At 45.7% G+C, this 21,151-nt stretch overlaps 1 protein-coding gene across 2 annotated transcripts in view; it reads left to right on the forward strand.

Moving 5' to 3' along the window:
- Nucleotides 1-20,831, forward strand: part of MARCHF4 (membrane associated ring-CH-type finger 4) — a 107,458-nt gene extending 86,627 nt beyond the window's left edge. For both annotated transcript variants that reach the window (XM_054515397.1, XM_036386563.2), the window contains exon 4: nt 12,380-20,831. In XM_054515397.1, the coding sequence (XP_054371372.1) occupies nt 12,380-12,741 (362 nt within the window). In that variant the 3' untranslated portion in view covers nt 12,742-20,831. The remainder of the gene's footprint in view (nt 1-12,379) is intronic.
- The last annotated feature ends 320 nt before the right edge of the window (nt 20,832-21,151 follow it).

Below are 21,151 nucleotides of genomic sequence, written 5' to 3' on the forward strand. Positions count from 1 at the left end.
TGACACCCTAAAGGCAGAGCACAAGGCAGAGACGTTCAGCAAATGTCTTTGGAGGAGAGACCTGACAGCATCCCACACAGCAAATGTGTGTGGCTTTGGCATACCTGGAAGAGATCTGTGAGAATATACAGAAGTCTTCTGAGCCTTTCAGCTTGATGCACTGCTTGCCATGCTCTTCATGCACTTCTTATCCATTTTGCATGTAAACTGGAGCTATCAGGAGCTAATAGGAGTGGCCAGATCCAGGTCCTACCTTCAGAGCAGGCAGTTGGGTTAAAGCTAGGCAGCAAAGTCACCTTTTCTTCACCATGAACTCCGGTCGGACACATTCAGCCACAATGTGCGTGCTTTAAAAACCACTGAGCACATCATTGATCTATCAGCTGTACAGAGGCTGAGTAGACAGGAACAGTCCCCACAGGGCATGTTGTGGGGCTCTCGATCCAGCTGGGCAGGGTCCCTCCTGGGGAGCAATCATTGTGGGCCCTGTAGCTAGGCCAGCATCAGGAGAAGCGATGCTGCAAAGCTGATCTGGCCTCTGACTCCTTGGCTGTTATCCAGAAACAGTGGATGCTCGGCAAAATCGAGACTAGCCACCCTTCTGCCCCTGAAAGAAGGGACCTATTTTTATCCACTGTTGCATTGATTGTTCCATAAGAGAGCACAGGGGCAGCTGGCACGTGTGCATTACGTGCTCCAGCAGTGGGCAGGACTGCAGGGCTCCATGTGCCCACAGGACTCCAGCACAGCTCCAGTCGCTGCTGAGCAAAGAGACACAGCCTTGGACCTGGCTCTGAACGCTCTCCCTCTTTGCAGGGAAGGAACTTGGCTTCCAGCACAACCTGAGCAGCACCTAGGCTTTCACATGTGTTCGTTCAGCTCCACACTCCTTCCCCACATCCATCTCCAGCAGGGCCCCACTGTTGCAGCAGGGCTCCAGAGATGTATTTATCGTGAATAACCATATGGTGCTCTCTGCTCCAGTGGATCAGTGTGCTTGGCGTTTAATGAGGGCAACATAATTAACTTCTTTTGAGGGAGAAAAGAAATTATTTTACCTTATGAACTGCATCTTGTGTACAATCAGAATGGTGCCTTACTGTCACTAAAGTCCTTGACAAAATCACATGCCTGGTGTCCCTGGGTTAAGTTTCCGTACGTGGGCAGAGGCAGGAGCACTCACCTGCCTGTCACAACCTCTACACTGTGGCAGGAAATTCCCTTGTAGGCAGCTGGTAGGATCTCCCATGCCAGCTGCACAAATTGTGCTGTCTAGTAAGGGATGAAAAAAGTCCTCAGTTCTGTGCCAGGCTGTGTTTTTCCAACTGCCTTCTGTCCCATCACTCCTCCTACTACAGCCTGCATCCCACAGACACATTACTCCTGGAGGTGGAAGCTGTGGTCCATGGCAGGCTGTTGTGGCTGTAGAAAGAGAATTCAACTCCATGGTCACAGATGAGACCACGGTGGGGTCACCCCCCATGTATAGTGGATGAGGCTGCTTTCCCCAGCTCAGTGGGGAGCCAGAAGCAGAGGTAAGAAGAGATTAATATGAAGACACATGAATCAAGCTCTGGGATCACCTTGTAGAGACTGATTGATGGCTACCTACCAGCAGAGCCATCTTTCAACCCAGATACAACAGGCTGTAATGAAGAATATTGCAAACAAGCCTATGGGCTAAGTTGCTAAACTTAATTCTTCCTGAAAGCTACTCCCTGAAGCAGTGCTTTTGTTCCTGTACCAAGACCCATGAACGACAGCCACAGCCTGAGCCCCTCTGCCCCATGGCAGAGTTGATTCCACAATATCCATACTATGCCAGGTAGGACAATTCACTCTGCTCAGCCACAGCCACATGAAGAGCCTTTCTGTGTTCTGCAAGGCTCTCTAAACCTTTGCTGCAGGTTTAGCCACGGTCAGCTCCATTCACTGTTGTCATACCTGTGAGCTCAGCACTGGCAGATCCCATAGGCATAAGTAAACCCTTTCCTGCCCCTCAGCCTCTGTCAGCATTCACTCATCTGGATATTGTAGCCACAAAGGCCTTCAGCTCTGGTGGAAGACCCTTGTATGTGCAGAGAAGAAAGGAACATGTTTTGCCTTCCTAGAGATCCTAGCTAGTAACAGATCAGAAATAACAGACCCTGGTCCTTTTGGCTTCTACCACCCTTTGTTAATTTTGAATAGGGCCTCTGTGGGAGAGGTGAAGACCTTTGCAGGGGAGAAGGTGGGGTGAGACCTGTGGGGACATCATCAGGGAGCAGAGAGAGGCTGCAGCACCCAAGGTGAAAGGCTTTTGGAGATCTCACAGAAATCCTGGGTTTGCAATGAAAAATTTTTTTTTTTTGCCATGGCTGTGAAGGACAAAGCAGCACAGGACAGGCTGCACCATGGTGTGTCCCAGGAACCTGTTTATCCCAACAAAAGGCTGGGTAATTCCAGCATGATCACCTTCTGCCTCACATCCTTGGGATGCCTTCCTGCATGTTGGAGGGGAAAGATGCCCACATCTCACTCCAGTGAGGCAGTAGAGGCAATCACCATGCACATGCCAACGTGTGACATCACAGGCATCTCAGGTCCCTTAGTTTAGCCCATGTGCCCTAGGTTACCCTGGGGGATGGCAAGGGTGATCTGTACTCACCTTTGTGTCTCTCCTAATTAGTTTGTATTTCTCTTAGTGAAAAAGCACTGAGGTGACTGGAATAGTCTGGAGGATTTGGGCTCAGACAGGACCTGCATCCCTTGGAAAATGAAAAAATTGTGAAACTATTCTCATTTTTCCTTACAGAATTTCATTTGCTAATAAAAGCAGAGAGGGAGGCATTAGTTCTACTTTCAATAAGCAAATGTCATGTTTTGATCATTCTTGAACAAAGCATTTTGATTTAACATTTAGAGATGACTGCTCATGCTGAGTGTTTTAAATTCAGTGTCAGAATTTAGAATACAACATTTTTTAAAAATTCAATTCCAAATGAATTCCAAATGAAACATTTTAACCTGTCTGCAAATACACGTGTGTTCTTCCATTTTGGGGAACAATGTGACTTTTTCAGGTCTCCAAGCAGGTGTGAAGGCAGATTCCCAAATCCTGCACAGCACAGTGGTGTTGTCCTTCTAAAGGAGTGTCCCTGGAATGTCTGGGGATCAGCATGACTGCCCATGCAGTGCTTTGGTCAGAGTAGCATTAGCTATGGCATAGGAAGGTTCAGGATCCAGACCTGGAGGAATGGTTTCCATCCTGCAAACAGAATGAAGTGGAAGTCGCGTGCTTTTTCTCTCTTCATCACAAGTATTCAACTCCATGGACTTCTGTAGGGAATGTCTGGAAATCTGAAGGTGGAAAAGACCCATAAAATCACCTAGAGACCAGTGCTCTATTTAGCCTAGCTTGAAATGATTACTTACTCCCTTCTTTTAAAGACCTTGCAGTATCTGTCATGCACACAATGAATGTCTTTCACCTCTTGAACAAAGCCTTTTCAAGATGTGGGGTGTTGCTGTTATATCCATTTTAAATTCAGAGGGGAAAAAAAGGTTCCAAGAGAATCTGATCTACCCAGTCCTAGCTACAAAGCAAGGAGGGGAAACTTTGAGAGAGCAAGAGGGGATATGAGTACTGCCTCCAAGCCCTGTCCCTCCTGTTTTGGCACAGTTATGGATAGACACACAAGTGGGGAATGGTGCTGGAGAGGCATGATTCAGAAGCAAGGGGGTGTTCTCTTGGTGGAGCTCCCATCTCTATTTATTTAGTTGCTTTTTCCAAGAAGAGTCTCATTTATTGCTGCCTGCATAACTACAGACTTCCCTTTAATCCTCTGCTTTATAATGCCCTGTGAATTAAATACCGCAGGAGTACAAGGGCCCTTTAGGGCACAACATCCATTTTGCTCTATCTGTCCACAGCCAGCTGAGTTTATGGGAGTACTTCAGTTTATGCTTTTATCTACTGCCTGAGCAAGAATTTCTTTGGGTTTCATTTTACCTATTTTCACTGCTATTTCTTGTTTTCCTTTAGGGTAGTTTTTATCACTGTTTTGAGTCAAGGGGTAAAAGAATACTGGTCTGGGCAGTGCAGGAGGAGAAAGTTGTGGTTGGTAGTTTGTATGTTTACAGATGGAAGTACTGTGGCATCTCCAGGGCCATGGTGTGGCTGTGTGCAACTGCAGGGGTCAGCCCAGCTCCTCTGTCACATCTCTGCTGGACAGCTGGTGTTATTTTCCCATTGCAAACAAATCACGTGGAAGTGCTGAAGAAAATGAAATTTCTTTTCTATTGGACAGCTCTTCTCAGCTCCTTAATTTTGCCAGTGTTTCCTCATGTTGGGTCTTATCAGCTCAGCCCTACAGGGCCCTGCCCGTGTGTTGTGGAGAACATGGCTGAGCAGGCTGCCCTGGGATGGAGGCAGCACTTCACAGAGAAGATGCATTACTTTGCAGCCATAAAAGCTCCCCAAATGCTTCTGCAACACCCTGCCCCCAGCTCCCATGAGCCCCACAAGCCCCATGACAGGCAGTCCTACCTGTCAACTCAATTCATCCTGCTGGATGAAGCCTTCCTCCTCCTGCAGCTACAAATGCCATGTCTGTGAGATGGACAGCTCCCGCTTCCAGGAGGAACCTGTGGCATCCTGTGCCCACAGGAATCACTGCTGCATACTTGTGTCACATGAACTCAGGACATGCTGCAGTGTCACAGCCTAGAAATGGTTTCTTGCCATGTAGCTCAGCCTCATCCTGCAAAATCTAAGTGCTTCCTGGGGGAGGGATGCTGCCAGCTGCCACACCAGGCACTCCCAGCAGTAATGAAAGAGCTGCCTCTGTCCCCAGCCCCCCACACTGTGCCCCAGGATCACCCACCTGGTGGAGCAGCAGCTGTGGGGACTCCCTGAGGTGCCAGCACGCTGGATCCATGTCCCACCTCGCAGGGCTCCTGCTGACTCTGGCTGGGTGTTACTGGCTGCAGAGAGCTTGGGGCACAGCATGATGACCTGCCCAGGTGGGATCTGCTGCTCCCCTGGCTCTGCCAGGTGGGGTGGAGGAAGCAGGGAAGGAGAAGGGCTCTCACTGCACTTGGAGGGTGGTCCTGGCCCACCAGGGGCTGAGGAAGCTCTGAGGCACAGCTGCCTTTGAACAAGGAGAAATGAGCTGTAATAAACACAAGGTTTTCTGTTTAGTCAGCCCTGGAAGGTTATGGGCCAGCTTGTTTCAGCTTGTTAGTGACCCAAAATGGAAGAGTCCAAACCTTCATAAAAGACTGGGAACAGCTCCTCTGTGCACACTGGTGGGAGCTCTTCCCTGGCTGTGGAGGTACCAATCTCTGAGGGGCTCAATTTCAGTTTTGCTGGAGTCATGGCCCTGTGGCCAGGAGATCCAAGCATGGCATGACAGTGCTGGGAAAGCTGTGTGACAGTGAAACCTCACTACCATTAATACACTTTGCAGAAGAAGGAGTGTTTTGACTTCCCCAGGTCCATGGGATCCATGATGGCCATGTCCAGTGATAGCAGCACTCAAGGGAGTCCAGCCATGCAGACATCCCAGTCCTGCTGAGCCAAAACACAGTTTAGACTCATACATAATCAGTTCTTTAAACATTAAAAAAAAAGTGCATTGAGAATGATTGATAAGAAAGTGCCTGATTATAATCAGCTAATTATTTTTCCATATGTTAAGCATTCACTTGAGCTCTAATCATTATGAATATATTTTCAATTTATACTTTATCTCATTAAATGCTGGCAATTGCTAAGTTTGCACACCCTCCTAGTACAGTTCCAGCATTATTCAGAGCAGACCTTTGCTAAAAGTCTTGTGGACTAGAGAAATCCTGATCACTGATCCAGTGTCTTGCAGCTTCCAGAAATTTCTAAAAGACAGTACCATGTGTTCCAGGCTAACCAGTAGGAACTAATCCTGTATGCAGGGTAGACTGTTCAGCTCTGGGGGAAAAAATTATATTTTGGAGAGGGGAGATGATAGTTATGAAGGAATCTATACTTCGTATTCGATTTCCACAGAAAGCAAAGACTCCCTGAAAATTTGAATGTATCAGTAGTTTGTATGGGAAGCAACTGTTTAATGAAAGCATTCCAGAGCTGAAGAAAAGTAAGATGTGAGGATAATGGACTCCAGAAAAGCAGCAGCAGCAGCCCCAGGGGAGCAGAGCAGCAAGTGTCTCTTGGGAAGAGAATCTGAAGGATAAAAGAGCTGTGAACAGCTCACAGCTGCCAAAAGGGATGATACTAAAGGCACAGCAGCAAACTGTGCCTGTGCAGGGGGAAGCTCAGAAGCGTGGGAGAAGAGCACAGAGGCTGCATCAGGAACTCTTTGAGGACCCAAAATCAGAAGCTGCAATCACACAAAAGACAGAAAGAATAACCTTCAACTAATGAAAAGTCTCTAGAAATCACACAGGCATGGGGAGCTGTCAGACTTGAGCCCCAAGATAACCATCCAGAGATTCAGAAAGCAAAAATAACTGGGTCCATAAGCATAAGTGAATAAGAGCAAGGCAAGTCTAAGAGCTCAAATAGTATTTGATAACAAAGGGCCAAATAGTTAAATGTTGCCTTTGTTTCAGTCCTCAAAATTTAACTAAAATAATTTTAATGAGGAGAAAGGAGCCCAGGGCAGAATCAGAAAAGAACAGCCTCAAAAATATTCAAATGAGTTAGCTCTGTCCTTGTCAGCATGTCCTAATGAGCTTCAGAGACAGCTGCAGGAACAGTGGCTGACCCATGAAGATTTCATCATCAGGAACTTGAGGAGGATGCAGGAGGTGCCAGGCAGCTGGGGAAATGCAAGCAGAGTACCTAACTTTAAACATAATCTCTATCAGATAATGAAGGTAGGCACTGAGGAAATGAAGGGCAAATCAGCTTAACTGATTCATAGAAAGATACTGAATATTTCTTAGCCAACCAATTGGTGAGCACAGAAGTATAACCAGATGTAATTTGGAAGGGTAATTGCAAAGTGGCTAAGGAGGAAGCTGTTAGTTTAATATGCTGTGGCTTGGGCAATGCTCTTGGTGCTTTGCCTTTGGACTCTCCTCCCAGAGAAGCATGTTCTAGATTAAATAACTATAATGCAGGTGTACAGCCAATGGAGAAACTGCTTTCTCAGTAGTTGTCAGTGGTGTGCTGTAAACTGGAAACACATTTCAAGTAGAGAGTCTTTTGGACTCTGCTGTCCTCAATATTTTTATTAATGACTTAGAAAATTAAATAGTATCTGCTGTTATAAAATACACAGATGACACCAAGCTTGGAAAGGCTGCAAGCACTTTGGAGGATCAGATCAGCATTTGAAATTTGAAATTATCTTGGCAAACTGGAGGAATCAACAAGATGTAATTGAATAAAGAAGTGCAAAGCATTACCCTTAGGAATGAGAAGTCAGAATCCCAAACACAAGCTGGACCAGTCATACTGCTGAAGACAGTGACAGACCAGTTTATTTCACCAGGGAATCAAAAGGCAGGTGGGATGTTACAGTGCTGATACTGCACCTCTCTGCCCTGAGACTGCACCCTGCTGGGGAGTTCACCTGCAGAAAAAAGGGAGATGAAATGAAAAGATTCTGGAGATGATGAGCAGTATTGAGGAGAAGAAGGACATTACCTCATTCCCAGCCTGGTCAGTTCCGGGGTTCACAACTCTCCTCCAAATCAGCCCAAGTGCAGAGTCACATTGATGCCATGGCATTGTTTTCAAATACAAAACTACCTCTCCCTGCTCCTTGGTTCACCTTCTTCCCCATTTCCTGAAGAGCACAGGTTCACCCTCTTCCCCATTTCCTCTGCAGCCTTCAGTATGAGCCACAGGAGCACCTAAGAATGCCAGGCTGTTCAGAGAACTTGTCATATTCAGCTGGAACTGACCTGGGTACAATGGTGAGGGATGCCAGATACTATGTACCCCTTTCCAAGCCTGTATTTCCATGAACAGATCCTTCTGGCTCTCTTTTCCTGATTGATCATCGGCCACTTTCCTGTTCTTAGGTCAAGATAAAAGGTGACTAAGGATGGAGCAAATAAGATAAGATTAAGGCAAAAAGATTGGTGAGGGCTGAGCTGGTGGAGCTTTGGAAACAAAAGTGCAGAAATTTGAGATTGTCACAAAAGATTAAAGAATTCACAGAAAGGGAGGGAAGGGTTTGTGTATGCAACGATGTCAATAGAGAGAAAACCTTGCAAATAAAGTGTTATCTCCCAGAAAGCTTGGTTTACCTTGGCCTGAGTCACAACTGCTGTGGAGGCAAACATTAAGCTTTGATCACAGCTGCCATAATCTTCCCTTGACACTCAATAATGAAAGCAACAGAAACAGGCTGAAGCATGGCAGCTGTCTGGCTGAGATGAAATTGCATTTGAAAAGGAAAACAAAAAGGCAAAGTCCTGCTGAAGGTGGAAACAAGAGGTGACAGGACAGGGCCTTTTTGAGAAGGCAACTGGTTGGAATGGACTGTGATTTTTTTCTTGTGTAGATAATATCAGTGTCAGTGCAGGGGTGATGAGCCACCCACTGTCAGCAGAAGCCCTGTTTCGGTGGTTTTCCTTACTGGCAACAGGTGAAACAGTTCCTGCCTTAAAAATTTACCTGCTTCTTTCAAGAAAATGCATGGCAGGTGTTGGAATAAGAGGAAGGGTAATTAGAGGCTGAAAATTCTGGGGAAAACATCACTTAGTGGCAGAGGCTGACCATGTTCAGGAATTCACTGAATGTCATTTCTGGGAAACTGCTGCTCCAAAGTTACTTTAAATTGGAGGCTCACAACCCCCTGGGTTAATCTCACAGGATGGTGGTACAGCAGCTGTGATGGTACCGCTTCCCCATCCAGAGACACAAACACAATTTCCTTGTTACTCTGCCACTGTTCTCCCAGCAGCCCTTCTGGCCCTTGGGCTGAGGACTTTTCTCTTGATCAGTTTTCTTACAAGCCCACTGATGCAATGCATCTCTGTCTCATCTATTCCCAAGAGATTCCAGCTTTCAATAACTTTCAGATCAAGGAATTTAATCCAATGCTGGTCCAGCCAGGTCTCTACATGAGAAAATGGGAATGAGAGCAGCACATCATGAGTGCCCTCATTCCATGGGAGCTTCACTTCACCCAGCACAAACTAGGGATTTCATGAAGCAGGCAACAATCTGGACTAACAAGTGTACAGCTCACAGAAATTTTCCTTCTGAAGAGGATGGTTTTCACAGAGGATCCACTGAGAACAGATTTTGTGAAGCAGAAGAGGGCAAGATAAAATAGGGAGGAGTAGAAAAGGACTAGGACACTCCCAGAATCCATCTGAAACTCTGATATAGACATTTCTGTGTTGAGGACTGCACAAAGAGAGAAGGTCACACCAGCCTGTAATCTTACACACTCAGAGGATTTGGCTTATGGAATAACTGCTTCTAAGTGGACACCTCAAGTTGGAAACAGTCCTTCCTAAAGGACTTCCCACTGAATTCTGGCCTTTAAACTGAACATTTCACCCCTGTCAACAAGAATGATTTTTCAGGGGAGCGGTGTTCTTGTTAAGGGATGCACAGAGCTGAATGTAAGAATTCTGATCCTAATTTATCTGAGGCAGACAAGATTTGTTTCAGTGAGAGCATTAAGCATCCTGCAGCTTGATATTAACTAATGGACTCTTGCTTACTCTTGGCACTTCCTCTTGTGAATGAATCACTGTTACTTCCGCTTCCATGCCCACCCCTCCACTTGGTTCCTTCTTAATTTTACAGCTTCCTGAGCTTGACACTGGGAAATCGATAAGTAATTTAGAGCCCAGTAAATACAGATGAAAAGAGGTTATTTTGTACTTTTATAAATATTTGGAGACCAAAACTATCTAAGAAAACAGCTGCTCAATTGACTCAGCAACCCATCCATCAGCATCACACAGTTAATTGCATAAGATCATAAACATTTATAATTAGAAGGCAAACAAACAAGAATTTTATAAACAGCCCTCTTGAATCAGGCTGCACATTAAATATTTGTGATAAGGTAATTAAGAATAGATTTACAATCGTGGCTCGGTGTTTAATACTTTGTAGAATGGATTTGATTCTATGGAGAATGTTCTACAGCCAAAGAGAAAACATTTGATTTTGGCTCTTTTATCCCAGGCTTAAAGTGGTCTCTGAGAAACACTGATCAGAGTGGAATTTCATTCATTACTGATCAGACAGCTCATTTAAATGTATGTCTAATGTCCCTTGTCATGGGCTGATCCACTTCAGGCATGCTTCAAAGCTCTGTCTCCTTGGCTGGATCTGCAGGCTTTCCCTAAGTCCTGCTTTTTATGGTTGATACTTTGATCAGATCACGTCAGAATTCTCAACCATGTTTCAAAGCAGGAAGGAAAACCCACATTTGCTATTATGACATCACTGGGTTTGGTTATAAAAAGCCAGCAGCACTGCAGGGTTACAGCTGTGCAATCTCAGTGGCCTGTGGGAACCAGAGGGTAGAGCTCTCTCGTACTGTGGTGCCCTCCACCATTCCCTGTCCCAAAATAGTCAGATCTGCGTACAAGCTAGCCAATGGAATTAATTCTACAGCCAGTGAGCAGGCTCAGCACCCCATTTCAATGAATGTGAGTCCCCCTGAAGCTAATCTTGAATCAAGTCAGCAGGGCTCCTAAGTTATGCTTAGAACCAGGGAGGCTGGAAACTCAATCTGTACTGAAACGGTGATTTAAACTCTCTGACATCAGATGCTGATCCTAAGAAACCACGTGGCTGCATCCTGTGAGTGGGTAATGGGGAGATCAGCCCTGAGGGTAAGATGACCTTCAGGTATTTTAGGGTCTGATGTGGCACAGGTTGTCTCCAGTAATTACCTGTCATCAGAAGCTAGAAGTGTCTGGAAAAGGTAGGTGGTGGGTAAAGCTGTAGCATCTGATTAATCAGTAATAGCTGTAAACCACTTTATTCTGGGGTGTCCATCATCTCTCTACACGTTGTTGGTCAAGTCAGCCCCTTTGTTTAGGCATGGGTTTGATTCTTGTGAGTCTTGTTCATGTATTTTTATGGTTGCAACAGGAAGGCAAGAGAGCTACTCTTCTTAGAAGGGTTTTTGATAATCTTGATCCTGACCCAGAATGGTGAAGCCTTCATCATTAAGGACAATGAAGCCATCCATGTGCTAACTCACCCAGTCCTGCCTGCTGGTCTGGCTTCAGTTACATGGGACACAAAGGCACTTTCCTAAGAGACAGATGGCTGCAAAGCAGACTCCCCTCATTCCACATAAATCCCATTGTCTAGCAAAGCTTGTGAGGTATATTACGGTGTGCCAGCTAAGCCAGTCTACAGGAGATGTTGCAGCTTCCTTCAGCCTCAGTGGGGAAGACCTGTGTGGAAGCCACTGCTAGACCTAGTGCTTCCACAGGGTCTAGCCAGAGTCTGCAACTTCAGTAATAATAGCAGAGCTTAATATTCAAGTACTGTCATCATCCAAGCAGCTAAAATTATTTAATTCCTTCGTCTCATGCCAGGGTGGGGAGGATGATGGAGACAGCTGGGAAATGAGATAGCTGCTGGGCTGCTGAGGGGCCTGAGCTGCTCCTTCTCTTAGGAACACAGAGACCATTAGCAGTGCCATGTCCTACAGCACAGAGCCATCCCCAGACATCAGCCCTAAGCCTGCAGGTGGGCGGCAGGACACAGGCACTGCCTGCATGCTCTGCACACACTGGGAGCTCCTCTGCCCTTTCTGTCAAGCATGCTGAGCTCCCCCTTGAGAGGAGGCAACGATGCTGGATGAGGTACCTGCTCTGCAGATGAGCAAAACTTTGCCTTGGATAACAAACCACTTATGGGCACAGACAGAACCTCTTTTTCTGCTCAGTTGCTGCTTCTGGCCTCCACATGTGTGTCTGCTCTGCTGCTGTGTGTGTGGGGAGAGACATGGGCTGTGCACACACACGGCGCTGGTGCACAGCTGTCAGTGACACGTCAGCTGCAGCTACACCCCCTCCAAACACACGCCTGAGCCCAGTGAATCATGCCTATGCAGCATGCAAAATTAGCCCAGTGAGAGATAAACCTTGGGCATTTGTTGGTAAACAGATACTCTTTTGCTGTAAGAGCATAACTCACTGTGCTTCATTTACGATCCGTTTGTCGATGGCTGAGATAAAACCGTCATCCCTTTAATTCAGGCGAAAAAGGGATCCAGCAGAGGAGGAGCACCAGTGCTCTGCCTGTCGGTAATTAAAATACAGGATTTATCATTGAGAAAGCACTGGCTGGAGAGCTAAGCTTAGCCAGCTAACTGGGGGAAAATGCTGGGGAAGGTTTATGGTTCTTTCTAAAGTTTTGTTTGTGTTTTATGTCTATTTCTTTCCCCCTTCCCTCCAGGTCTAATAATACACGAAGGGCCCTCGGTTTACCGGATTTTTAAACGGTGGCAGGCGGTCAATCAGCAGTGGAAAGTGCTGAACTATGACAAAACAAAGGACATGGAGGAGCAAAAAACAGGGACCAGGACAAATCAGCGCCCCTCCTCCCAAACCACCCACTCGTCCTCCACTGGTGGTACAGCCACTAACTCCGCTCCAGCCGACAGCGGGGCACGGGCTGCCGGCCATGCCACAGGCACCCTCTCTGACCACCACTGTGCTTATACCATCCTGCATATACTCAGCCACCTGAGGCCTCACGAACAGAGGAGTCAGTCTAGTAGTAACAGAGAGCTCGTCATGAGGGTCACGACGGTCTGAGCAGAGGAATTCAGGAGGCCTTAACATGAAGCGGAGGAGACAAAGAACTCATAAAGCAGAGGAGCATGGTGTGCCTTTTTCTTTCTCTTTCCTTTTCTTTTTTCTTCTCTTCTTTTCTTTTTTCAGTAACTGCACAAGATATAAGAGGCGGCACCTGGCCAGCTAAGGAAAAAAGCAGGTGGAGGGAGAGCTGCACACTCATGCTAAAGAGGTTAATGTTTTCCAGCCTGTTTAAAAAAAAAAAAAAAAAGAAAAAAAAAGAAAAAAAAAACAACCCAAATCACAAAAAAACCAACAAAACAAGTGCAATACAGACTACAAACTGAGTAGGCAGAGTTCTGGGGAAGCAGAGGAACAGACGGTTGAGCATGTCTTACAAATCCTATTACCTGGAATAGGTAACGCTCTGTGCACAGCCCCCGTACACACACGCACGCGCACACAAACACACACAAAGTGTGAGACTTATAAAAACATGGAAGGGAACGAAATATTTGGAGTGGTTTTATTTTCCAGACTCCAATTAACCAGGGCTATGAGTTGTTTTGTTTCATGAGTCACTGGAGCCTTGTTTGATTTACCGTGGGGTACCTGAAGTGAAATGGCTGGGGATTTTTCAGTATTGATTTACAGAAGACAGATTGAATCATCTCACTAAGAAAATCTTAACAAAATCCAGGCATACCCAAATTTCACCAAGAAGCCTGTTTTTTTCATAATGTTCCTGACAAGGGGTTTGTGAGGGTAGAACTGGGAGGGGGGAGGGTGCTCCATAACCTTTATTTGACGTATAGGCATTTTTGGCAAATTTTGTACAAATGTTCCGCAGGTGTTTCAAGCACAAGTACTGGTGTGATTCATGCCTTCATAACCCCAAATCCAGCATCCAGACCTTGCCACCCACACACATCATTTTCCATGCAGACATTCCAGGTTAATTTCCTTCCATTTTACTCTAATCGCAAGAAGCTGACCCATCTTTGGTGGGTTTCTGCTCCCTTGCTGATTCAGACACTCATGCATTGGAGATGTACCTTTTTTTTTTTGGTGTCTGTATCTCTGCTGCTCAATTTGCAACAGTCTCACTCAGTCTTGTAGGCTGATCCTTTCACATCCAGTCTGTTAGTTTATTACAGAGTCTATTCCATTCAATCATCCAAAAGAGAGTTAGTCTGAAGAGGGAGCACAGTTGCTGACTGACTGTGTAGCACTTCTAATAAGTCTCCCTCTCTGGGATATATCCTCGAAGGTATCGGTTGCTCTTCAGGAACATTCTCTTTCAATGCACAATGGCTGAATCATTTGTGGATATTAAAGGGACACTGTCAAGTACTTTTTAAATAGTTTTTAGGGTTTGGGCTTTTTTTACTCTCCATTGTTTGTAATATTCTCTTACAAGCTTGAAAATAAAATTTCTTTCCCTACCAATTTTGTCCTTTTCCATTTGGGCATGTATGGTTCTCTCCACTCACCCCATTCCTTTCACCATCCCTGTCCTTCTCCTCCCTACCTTTCTTCTGTGACAGGAGGAAATCCATATTTCTGATTTCCTGCTGACTGTCTTCATTCTATGGAGGATATGTCCCAGCTCTATGGGGTTGAGTTATTTTGCAGCTGCCACAGAGGAAGCATAAGAGCAGGAACCCTAGAAATACGGAGATTAGCTGGGATTTTCAGGAGCAAAAGCTCAGCTATCACAAAACAATGACCCCATAGTGTTCAAGCCTGAACCCAGCTCTCTCCAAAATCAAGATAAAGTCTTCAGCCAAACTGCATCCATTTAGCAGCAGTGCCAAGCAACGTTGCATGATGGCTGAATGCAGCTGCCCTCCATCATCATACCAGCACCTCTCGCACCTTCTGTGGAGACAGGGCAAACGGGGGCTACCAGCTCCTCTGGCAGCCAGGCTGTCACAGGCCAAGTGTTTCTGGACTGGAGAAGGTGTCAAACTTCAGCCTCTGTGTTTGAGCATGGCAGCCATCCTGCAGCGTTGAGGATGGAGGTGAGCAGCTTAAGGCAAGGTCGTATTTTTCACCTCAATTACTTGACAGTGTCCCTTTAAATATCAGAATGCAACAGAACAGGTACTTACTTCTCTGGCAGAGAATGTGGGAGGTGGAACACCGTCCGAGAAAGCCAGCTTATTGAGGACCAGTGTCAAACAGCATGGTTTCTGAGGCCACTGTACCTTTGTCTGACCAGATTTACTATCTACCAAAGAGTACTTTTGGCAGAGGGGAGAAGAGAGATGGTGGTGGGCAGAGGGAGAGGGAAGGGGCAGTTCCAGTCATCTCTGAAAGTAGCTATCCCCCAGAAGGAAGGTGTTGCAATGAATGATCTCTGGAAGAACTGTTTCAGTAGAGAGAAACCTGGCCAAAGCAAGCAAACACAGCAGCCTCTCGCTCCTATGCCTGTTCTGGAAGCTGTCCACATTCCAAGAGATGAGTAATTATAGTGTTTTTGGGAAGGGGGAAGCATACACAGATGAAGGGACAGCTGTCACCCATGATGTCGTTTCCCGCCCTGCCCTCCACTCATTTAATATGGAGAAGTCAAATTCCTTTAATTTGGCTAACAGATAAAATGTTACGAGGTCAGAAGCACAACTTGCTGTGAAAGAGTGGTGTACTCTGAGCACACAGGACTCTGCATACTCTCACTCCAGCTCTGCCACTGACTCTGTAGCCTTGGGCTGTTTGGCTCAGTCCCCCCTCCACGCAAAGGGGGAATAACAATACGTACCTACCTCACAGGGGTGTTGTGAGAATCCACGTTGGTAAAGCCTGTTGAAGTGCTGAGTCTACCGCCGGTAGTGACGAGGTGTGTGGTGGGGGTGAGCAGCGCTGCCCTTTTGCTGGTTACAGTGTGAATCACAGCGGGAGCCCATCGGCCTTCTCCTCCCTGGAGACCCTCCTCGAGCGGAAGCGGAGGCTGTTGCCCGAGTGCCCTCTCCTCCATTGCATGACATTTTAAGCGGCTGTGAGGTGCAGGATAGTGACAGACATGAAGTCCTACTTGACCAGGGATTTGCTACAACGTTTTCTATATCTGTGGGGTTTGTTGGTTTGTTTTTTCCATATATTGTGCTTAGAAATAAACTTTCCACTTAGGGCTGGCGGTTTGGGGTCTATTCTGTTGCATGGCAATGTATACAAGTCTTATTGTCTGTCTTACTGTGCAAATGATCCCGCAGCCCAGTTTCAGAGATGGGCATGGTCTGAGCCTTTTCACAGCGGCATAAGACTCAAAAGCCTGTCTAGACTGTTTAATATTTAAACAACACTATGAACTTGTCAATTGTATGTGTTCTGTGCAATACGAAGCATGTCATTAGCTGGCTTGATGGGCAGAGGGGCTAAAGGAAGGTCAAAACTTGTTCAAAGAGCTTCAAACATGTGCCAGCATGGGAGCCGAATGGCTGCCACCAGCAAAGCAAACTCGGGGGAAGCCATTGGAAACTATTTTCAGAACAGTTTACTCCAGAACAAGGTACTTCTGAGTTTACGAACTTCTAGGCTGCCAGCCTGAGAGAACAAGTGCAAATTTAGTGTGGGGGTTGGGGTTTTGAATTCCCTTTTTGTTTCCTCCTCAAAGTTTTGATGGCAGAAATACTGAGGATCTCTTCCTTCCATAGCACAGTTCTCTCATCTCCCACAATCTCCTTGTGCTACTATGCAGGACTTTCAAAGGTGCAAATGGAGACAGTACGCTCCTGAGACATGAAAAATAAGTTGTGTATTAGGTGATTCTAGCAGATAGATGAGATGGGGCAGAGCTATGCTGCAGAGGCATCTCTTCTTCCCCATGTCTTTCTTCTAGTCTTGTCTGCTGGGTCCCTGAAGAGACGTTCCCTGTACTTTGTTACAAAGCTGTCAGATCACCTTCCACTGACAAACAAAGCTTGCAGAGTTTGGCAGCTGTTTCTCCCAACGGAGAAAATTCTGGGTCCTATCACTGTGGAGACCCCTCAGTTCTTGGGCTTTGTGGTCCTCCAGCATTGTTTGGGGGTGGTCAGTGTGGAGGACTGTGTTCAGCCATCATCAGAAATCGTGCGTGTATGGTCCTGCTCAATCTTGTGATTTCTGCCAGTCCCCTGATTTTCTGTCAGCTTGGACAGGTCTTTCTGGTAATGCTTTTCTGGTTATGCTCTTCAGAGGTGTTTTGCTCTGTGTCAGTTGCCAATGCTGTTCTTGCCTACTGAAACATCAGTGCTGGCCTCCAGCTTCACAGCTCTTCCATTCTTGCCATCCTGTCTCTTGGTAAATACTCACTGCCAAGTTCAAACCCTCTTCCTCTGTGCCTGCAAGGGGTCAAGCACATGCACTAACCCAAGGGTCACCAGAGAACACAGGGAATGTTAAGAGTCTATATCAGTAAGTCAAACTCTATAACCATCAGTCTTTGATATATATTTACTTTTCCAATCTCAGTGCCTGCTGTTAATTGGTTGGTACAAAAAAAAGACAAATGCTGGCAAAACCCATATACCCAGCTAACACTTGATTTCCAATTTAAAATGTAAAAAACTATGGGCTGTTTTTCAGAAAAAGCTGGTCTGTTCCCTGTTGTGGTTTCCCAAGCAAGTGGTGAAGAGGTTCTTGTTTTACCTTCCCATGATGGGATGGGCAACCCAAGGAAAGAGAAAGTCAGCAGCTTAGATTTGAGTCAAGAGAAGTGTCAGCTGTCCTGTTTTCACTCAGGGAGACAGGAAAATACTATTCACACCTACCAGATCCTTGGCTCTTCTCAAAGCCCTTGATATGGGAGCAGTAACTCTAGAGCCAATGGCTGCAGCTGGAGGACCATTCTGAAGAATTTCCAGTTCTGAAGACCATCCTCTGTCCACTTGTAGTGGTCAGTCATTCAAGCATCCTCTCTTTGTTTTCCTTAAGAAAAAGATTATTTGACTAAGCAAAGCACCAATGCTCTTCAGTGTAGGATGAGGCTGCACCATTAGCACTTCCAACCTGTGGTACATCCACCAGGATTCCTGTCCATCTTCTTGTGAGGATGCATGGTCAGAAGAGCTGCTCCTTCCCTGTTTTCTTTTATGTTGGTCAAGCACTTGGAGGAAAGCAGTCAGGAGTGCAATTGCTTTAGGGACTGCTGGCTGAGTACCCTGATCTCCCCTCCAGCATCATCTCCCCTGTGACTGCTCCTTCTCATTCCTGAGGCAACAGATGCCTCATCCCCTCTGCCATCCTTAGACTCTGGCCCTGAAGATCTCATGAGCAGACACAGAACTACATCCTTCACATTTCCAGACAGGTAAATTCACTCCATTGATAAACAATGACATTCAAATCCTGAGAGGACAAGCAAGTGTAGGAGCCTATTGCATTGACCTTCACCATTTCTTACATGCTGAAGGAAATATGGTGAAAACACCAATTGGTTTCCTCCATTTTGCAGCAATGGACCAGTGGCCCTAGGAATATTTCCCTCAATAATGCAAGTCTGACATGCAGCAGTTACTGCAGGCTGTCTTTGATCTCACATCTATCATGTCGGATAAAAGGAGAGCAGAATCTGACAGTTCTGTGCTGTTTACACAAACATCAAAAACTATCTTAGTTCATTATTCAAATTACCTCCAGGTCAGTGGGTGAATTTCTCCTTTGATTTTTTTTCTCTTTCAGAACTGGAATTGCAAGATAATAGATATGTAAACATATACATATATATTTATAAATGTTATCCTGAAAACATAAAGAAGAGATAAAAACCTAAATAAACCTACAACAATACTTGATTTTTGAATAGGTCTTGTCAGAAGCCAGGGAGTTGCTGTGTGGAAAATGTGACATAGGGTTTGACTTCAGGCAAAGAGAAGACAGAAGAGGGAAATACTTTTATGGCACTCTTGGCCTATCTTTAGTTCATGCTCATTATTGTATAGCATTTAATTAAGACAGAAATATGTGGAAAACAGACACTCAGCTCCAGCAGCAGGAAACAGACTAAAGACCCCTCAAAACTACCTGAGCCTCACACAAGCACAATGATGCAAAAGCACAAACAGCTGCCATCACAACTGCTTGAAAAGAGATGGATTTCTAAATGGGACAAGAACTCAGACAGAAATTCTTTTCGAAACCACATTTCCCATATTTCTTACTTAAAAAAGGAAAAAAAAAAAAGAGAGAAAATGAAAAAGGAGTGTTCTGATACCCGAGTCTTAAAGAAGTAAGTAACAGTAGAGAAGAGGTACTAAGAGAAGATGCTCCTTTCTTTGTTATATTATGCATCAAGATGTGCTTTGCCAAACAGAATTAGGATATCACATTCAGTTCCCTGATCATTCAAAGACAGTCTCAGTGACTGAGTCTGCTCAAAGAGACTTCCTAGAGTGTAGCCTTCACCAGAGTACCAGAGCTCCCACTGGATGGATGAGCTGGCATCAGGCTGTGTGCCTCCAGCTGCACTCTTCTGTGGCAGGATCACCACCTGTTAGCAAGTCACTGTTGGGCAGCTTTCATCAACTGATAGAGGTCATGATATTAATAATCACAAAAATTGCACATGCCCATCGGGCCCCTGCAAGGGACCTGTCTCATCCTTTCACAGCTCAAACTGATGAGAGCCACTCTACTCTTTGGTCTTCATCACAGGAGAGCTTTCCTTTAAAATCCAGCCTGCTACACTTCTCTGGGAGTTCTTCTATCACACTTTATAGAGATCCTTTTTCCTATAAGGATGAACAGACTTCTAACCAACCCACCCGATCTTACTTTCTAGCTAGAGAGACAAAAATTCTCTGACCAGCTGATCTCAGTACCTATGTTCTTATGAGATGATATTCTCCCTCCCCTTTCACTCACTACTCCATCATCTTCGCTTTCCTTTGGAAAGGGGTGATCCATTGCTACGAAATGGTAGCAATCTCCAAGATGGGAATCTGGACAGCCCTTCTACTCCTTGCTAACAGGCACACAAACCTTCCTCTCGCTCCTCTAGACTGCTGTGGCCAGCAGAACCCTTTTTCATGGAGTTTCACTTCTTGATCCAGAAGAGCAACTGCTTTGAAGCATCTCCTTCACTGCTATCAAGCTGTGGGATAATGGCATGGGGAATCTTTTGTTTCTTAGCCTCAGGGTAACTACAGTGGATGATGTACCTGAGCCAGAAACACAGTGAGGACAAAGCACTTGTATTTTGGATGGTGGTAAAACCCAGCTGAGGCTTGTTCTGATGACAGGAGAGCAAGAATCTTTGTCAGCTTCATACGGTAGCAAATCAAAATGGCCTTGTTCCCTCGTGTTTTTGGCTCATTTACATCAGCTCTCCATTACAAACAAACCCTTTTGTAGGCAATGCAGGCCAGGCCTGGAGAGGAAATCTTCCTCATTCCAGAAGCACAACCAGTCCGTAGCTATGCATCAATCCCTTCAGGACTTTTGCCCCTGAGAGGCTGAGTGCAAGAATGGAGGTAGCTAGCAGGGATGGCAAGAACACTTCCCTGGATCTTCGTCCCCAGGGGGCAAATTTTTCATCTCTACATGTGAGTCCCCTTTGAAGTCACTCCTAAGGCCTCCTTCACTACTACAGGGTCTGCCCAGGAGACTAAGCAGTGTCTCTGCATGGATCCCCCAGGTCTGCTGCTGGGATCCTCATTCAGGCCTGCCGGAAATCACATTGTTCTATGAGGGCTGAGATGAGTCAATGGTGTGTCCATGCAGAAATACTCTCTTTGAGACAGCTACAGAGATGTCTGTGGGGTTGGGAGGGAGGGGGTGGATTTGTCCAGGGCAGGAAGCACGGGGAAGGGAAGGCTGCAGTGTAAGGAAACATCAGCCACAAGGGAGGGGCTGACTAAGAGGAATGACCATGTCAACTGTGTTACTGTCCCGTCATTCTCCTGAACCCAGAATGGAAACTTCCAAGTGCTCTTCATGAGCTTACGTTTATTAGAAAACTATTCCTGGGTGTTCAAGATTGTTTTCTAATGAAAATATACATAATAAAAAAAGAAAATCAATGACTCTTGGTAATCTTTTCCTTTCCTCTCTTCGCTTGTAACACATTGTGGAATTCATCTCCTTTCTCATTTGTTTGCTACAATAAAAAGTTTCTTTCTGGTCACAATTCACACAGGGCCTCACACAGTAAACTTTATCTTCTCTTTACCCATCAGAGGCGAAGACTTCACAAAAGGAGATTTGAAGAAAGGGCCAGGGCTCAGCATGCCTAGCACAATGTGTTAGCATTTTGACTTATCAATTGTTTATGGCATTCAACAGCAAAAATTGTTTACCAAACATCACTGTAAGGTTCCTGTGTAGTGTCTTCCCTATGTTGAAGAGAGAAGCTTGAGGCAACCATGGTAAGTACATACAGCTATTTTCAGAGTACCCACCCTGATGTGCTGTGTCCTTCCCATGGACTGTACAGAACTGCTCTCAACAGAGA

Source organism: Molothrus ater, chromosome 7 (genome assembly GCF_012460135.2).
Source record: "Molothrus ater isolate BHLD 08-10-18 breed brown headed cowbird chromosome 7, BPBGC_Mater_1.1, whole genome shotgun sequence".
Classification (NCBI taxonomy): Eukaryota; Metazoa; Chordata; class Aves; order Passeriformes; family Icteridae; genus Molothrus; species Molothrus ater.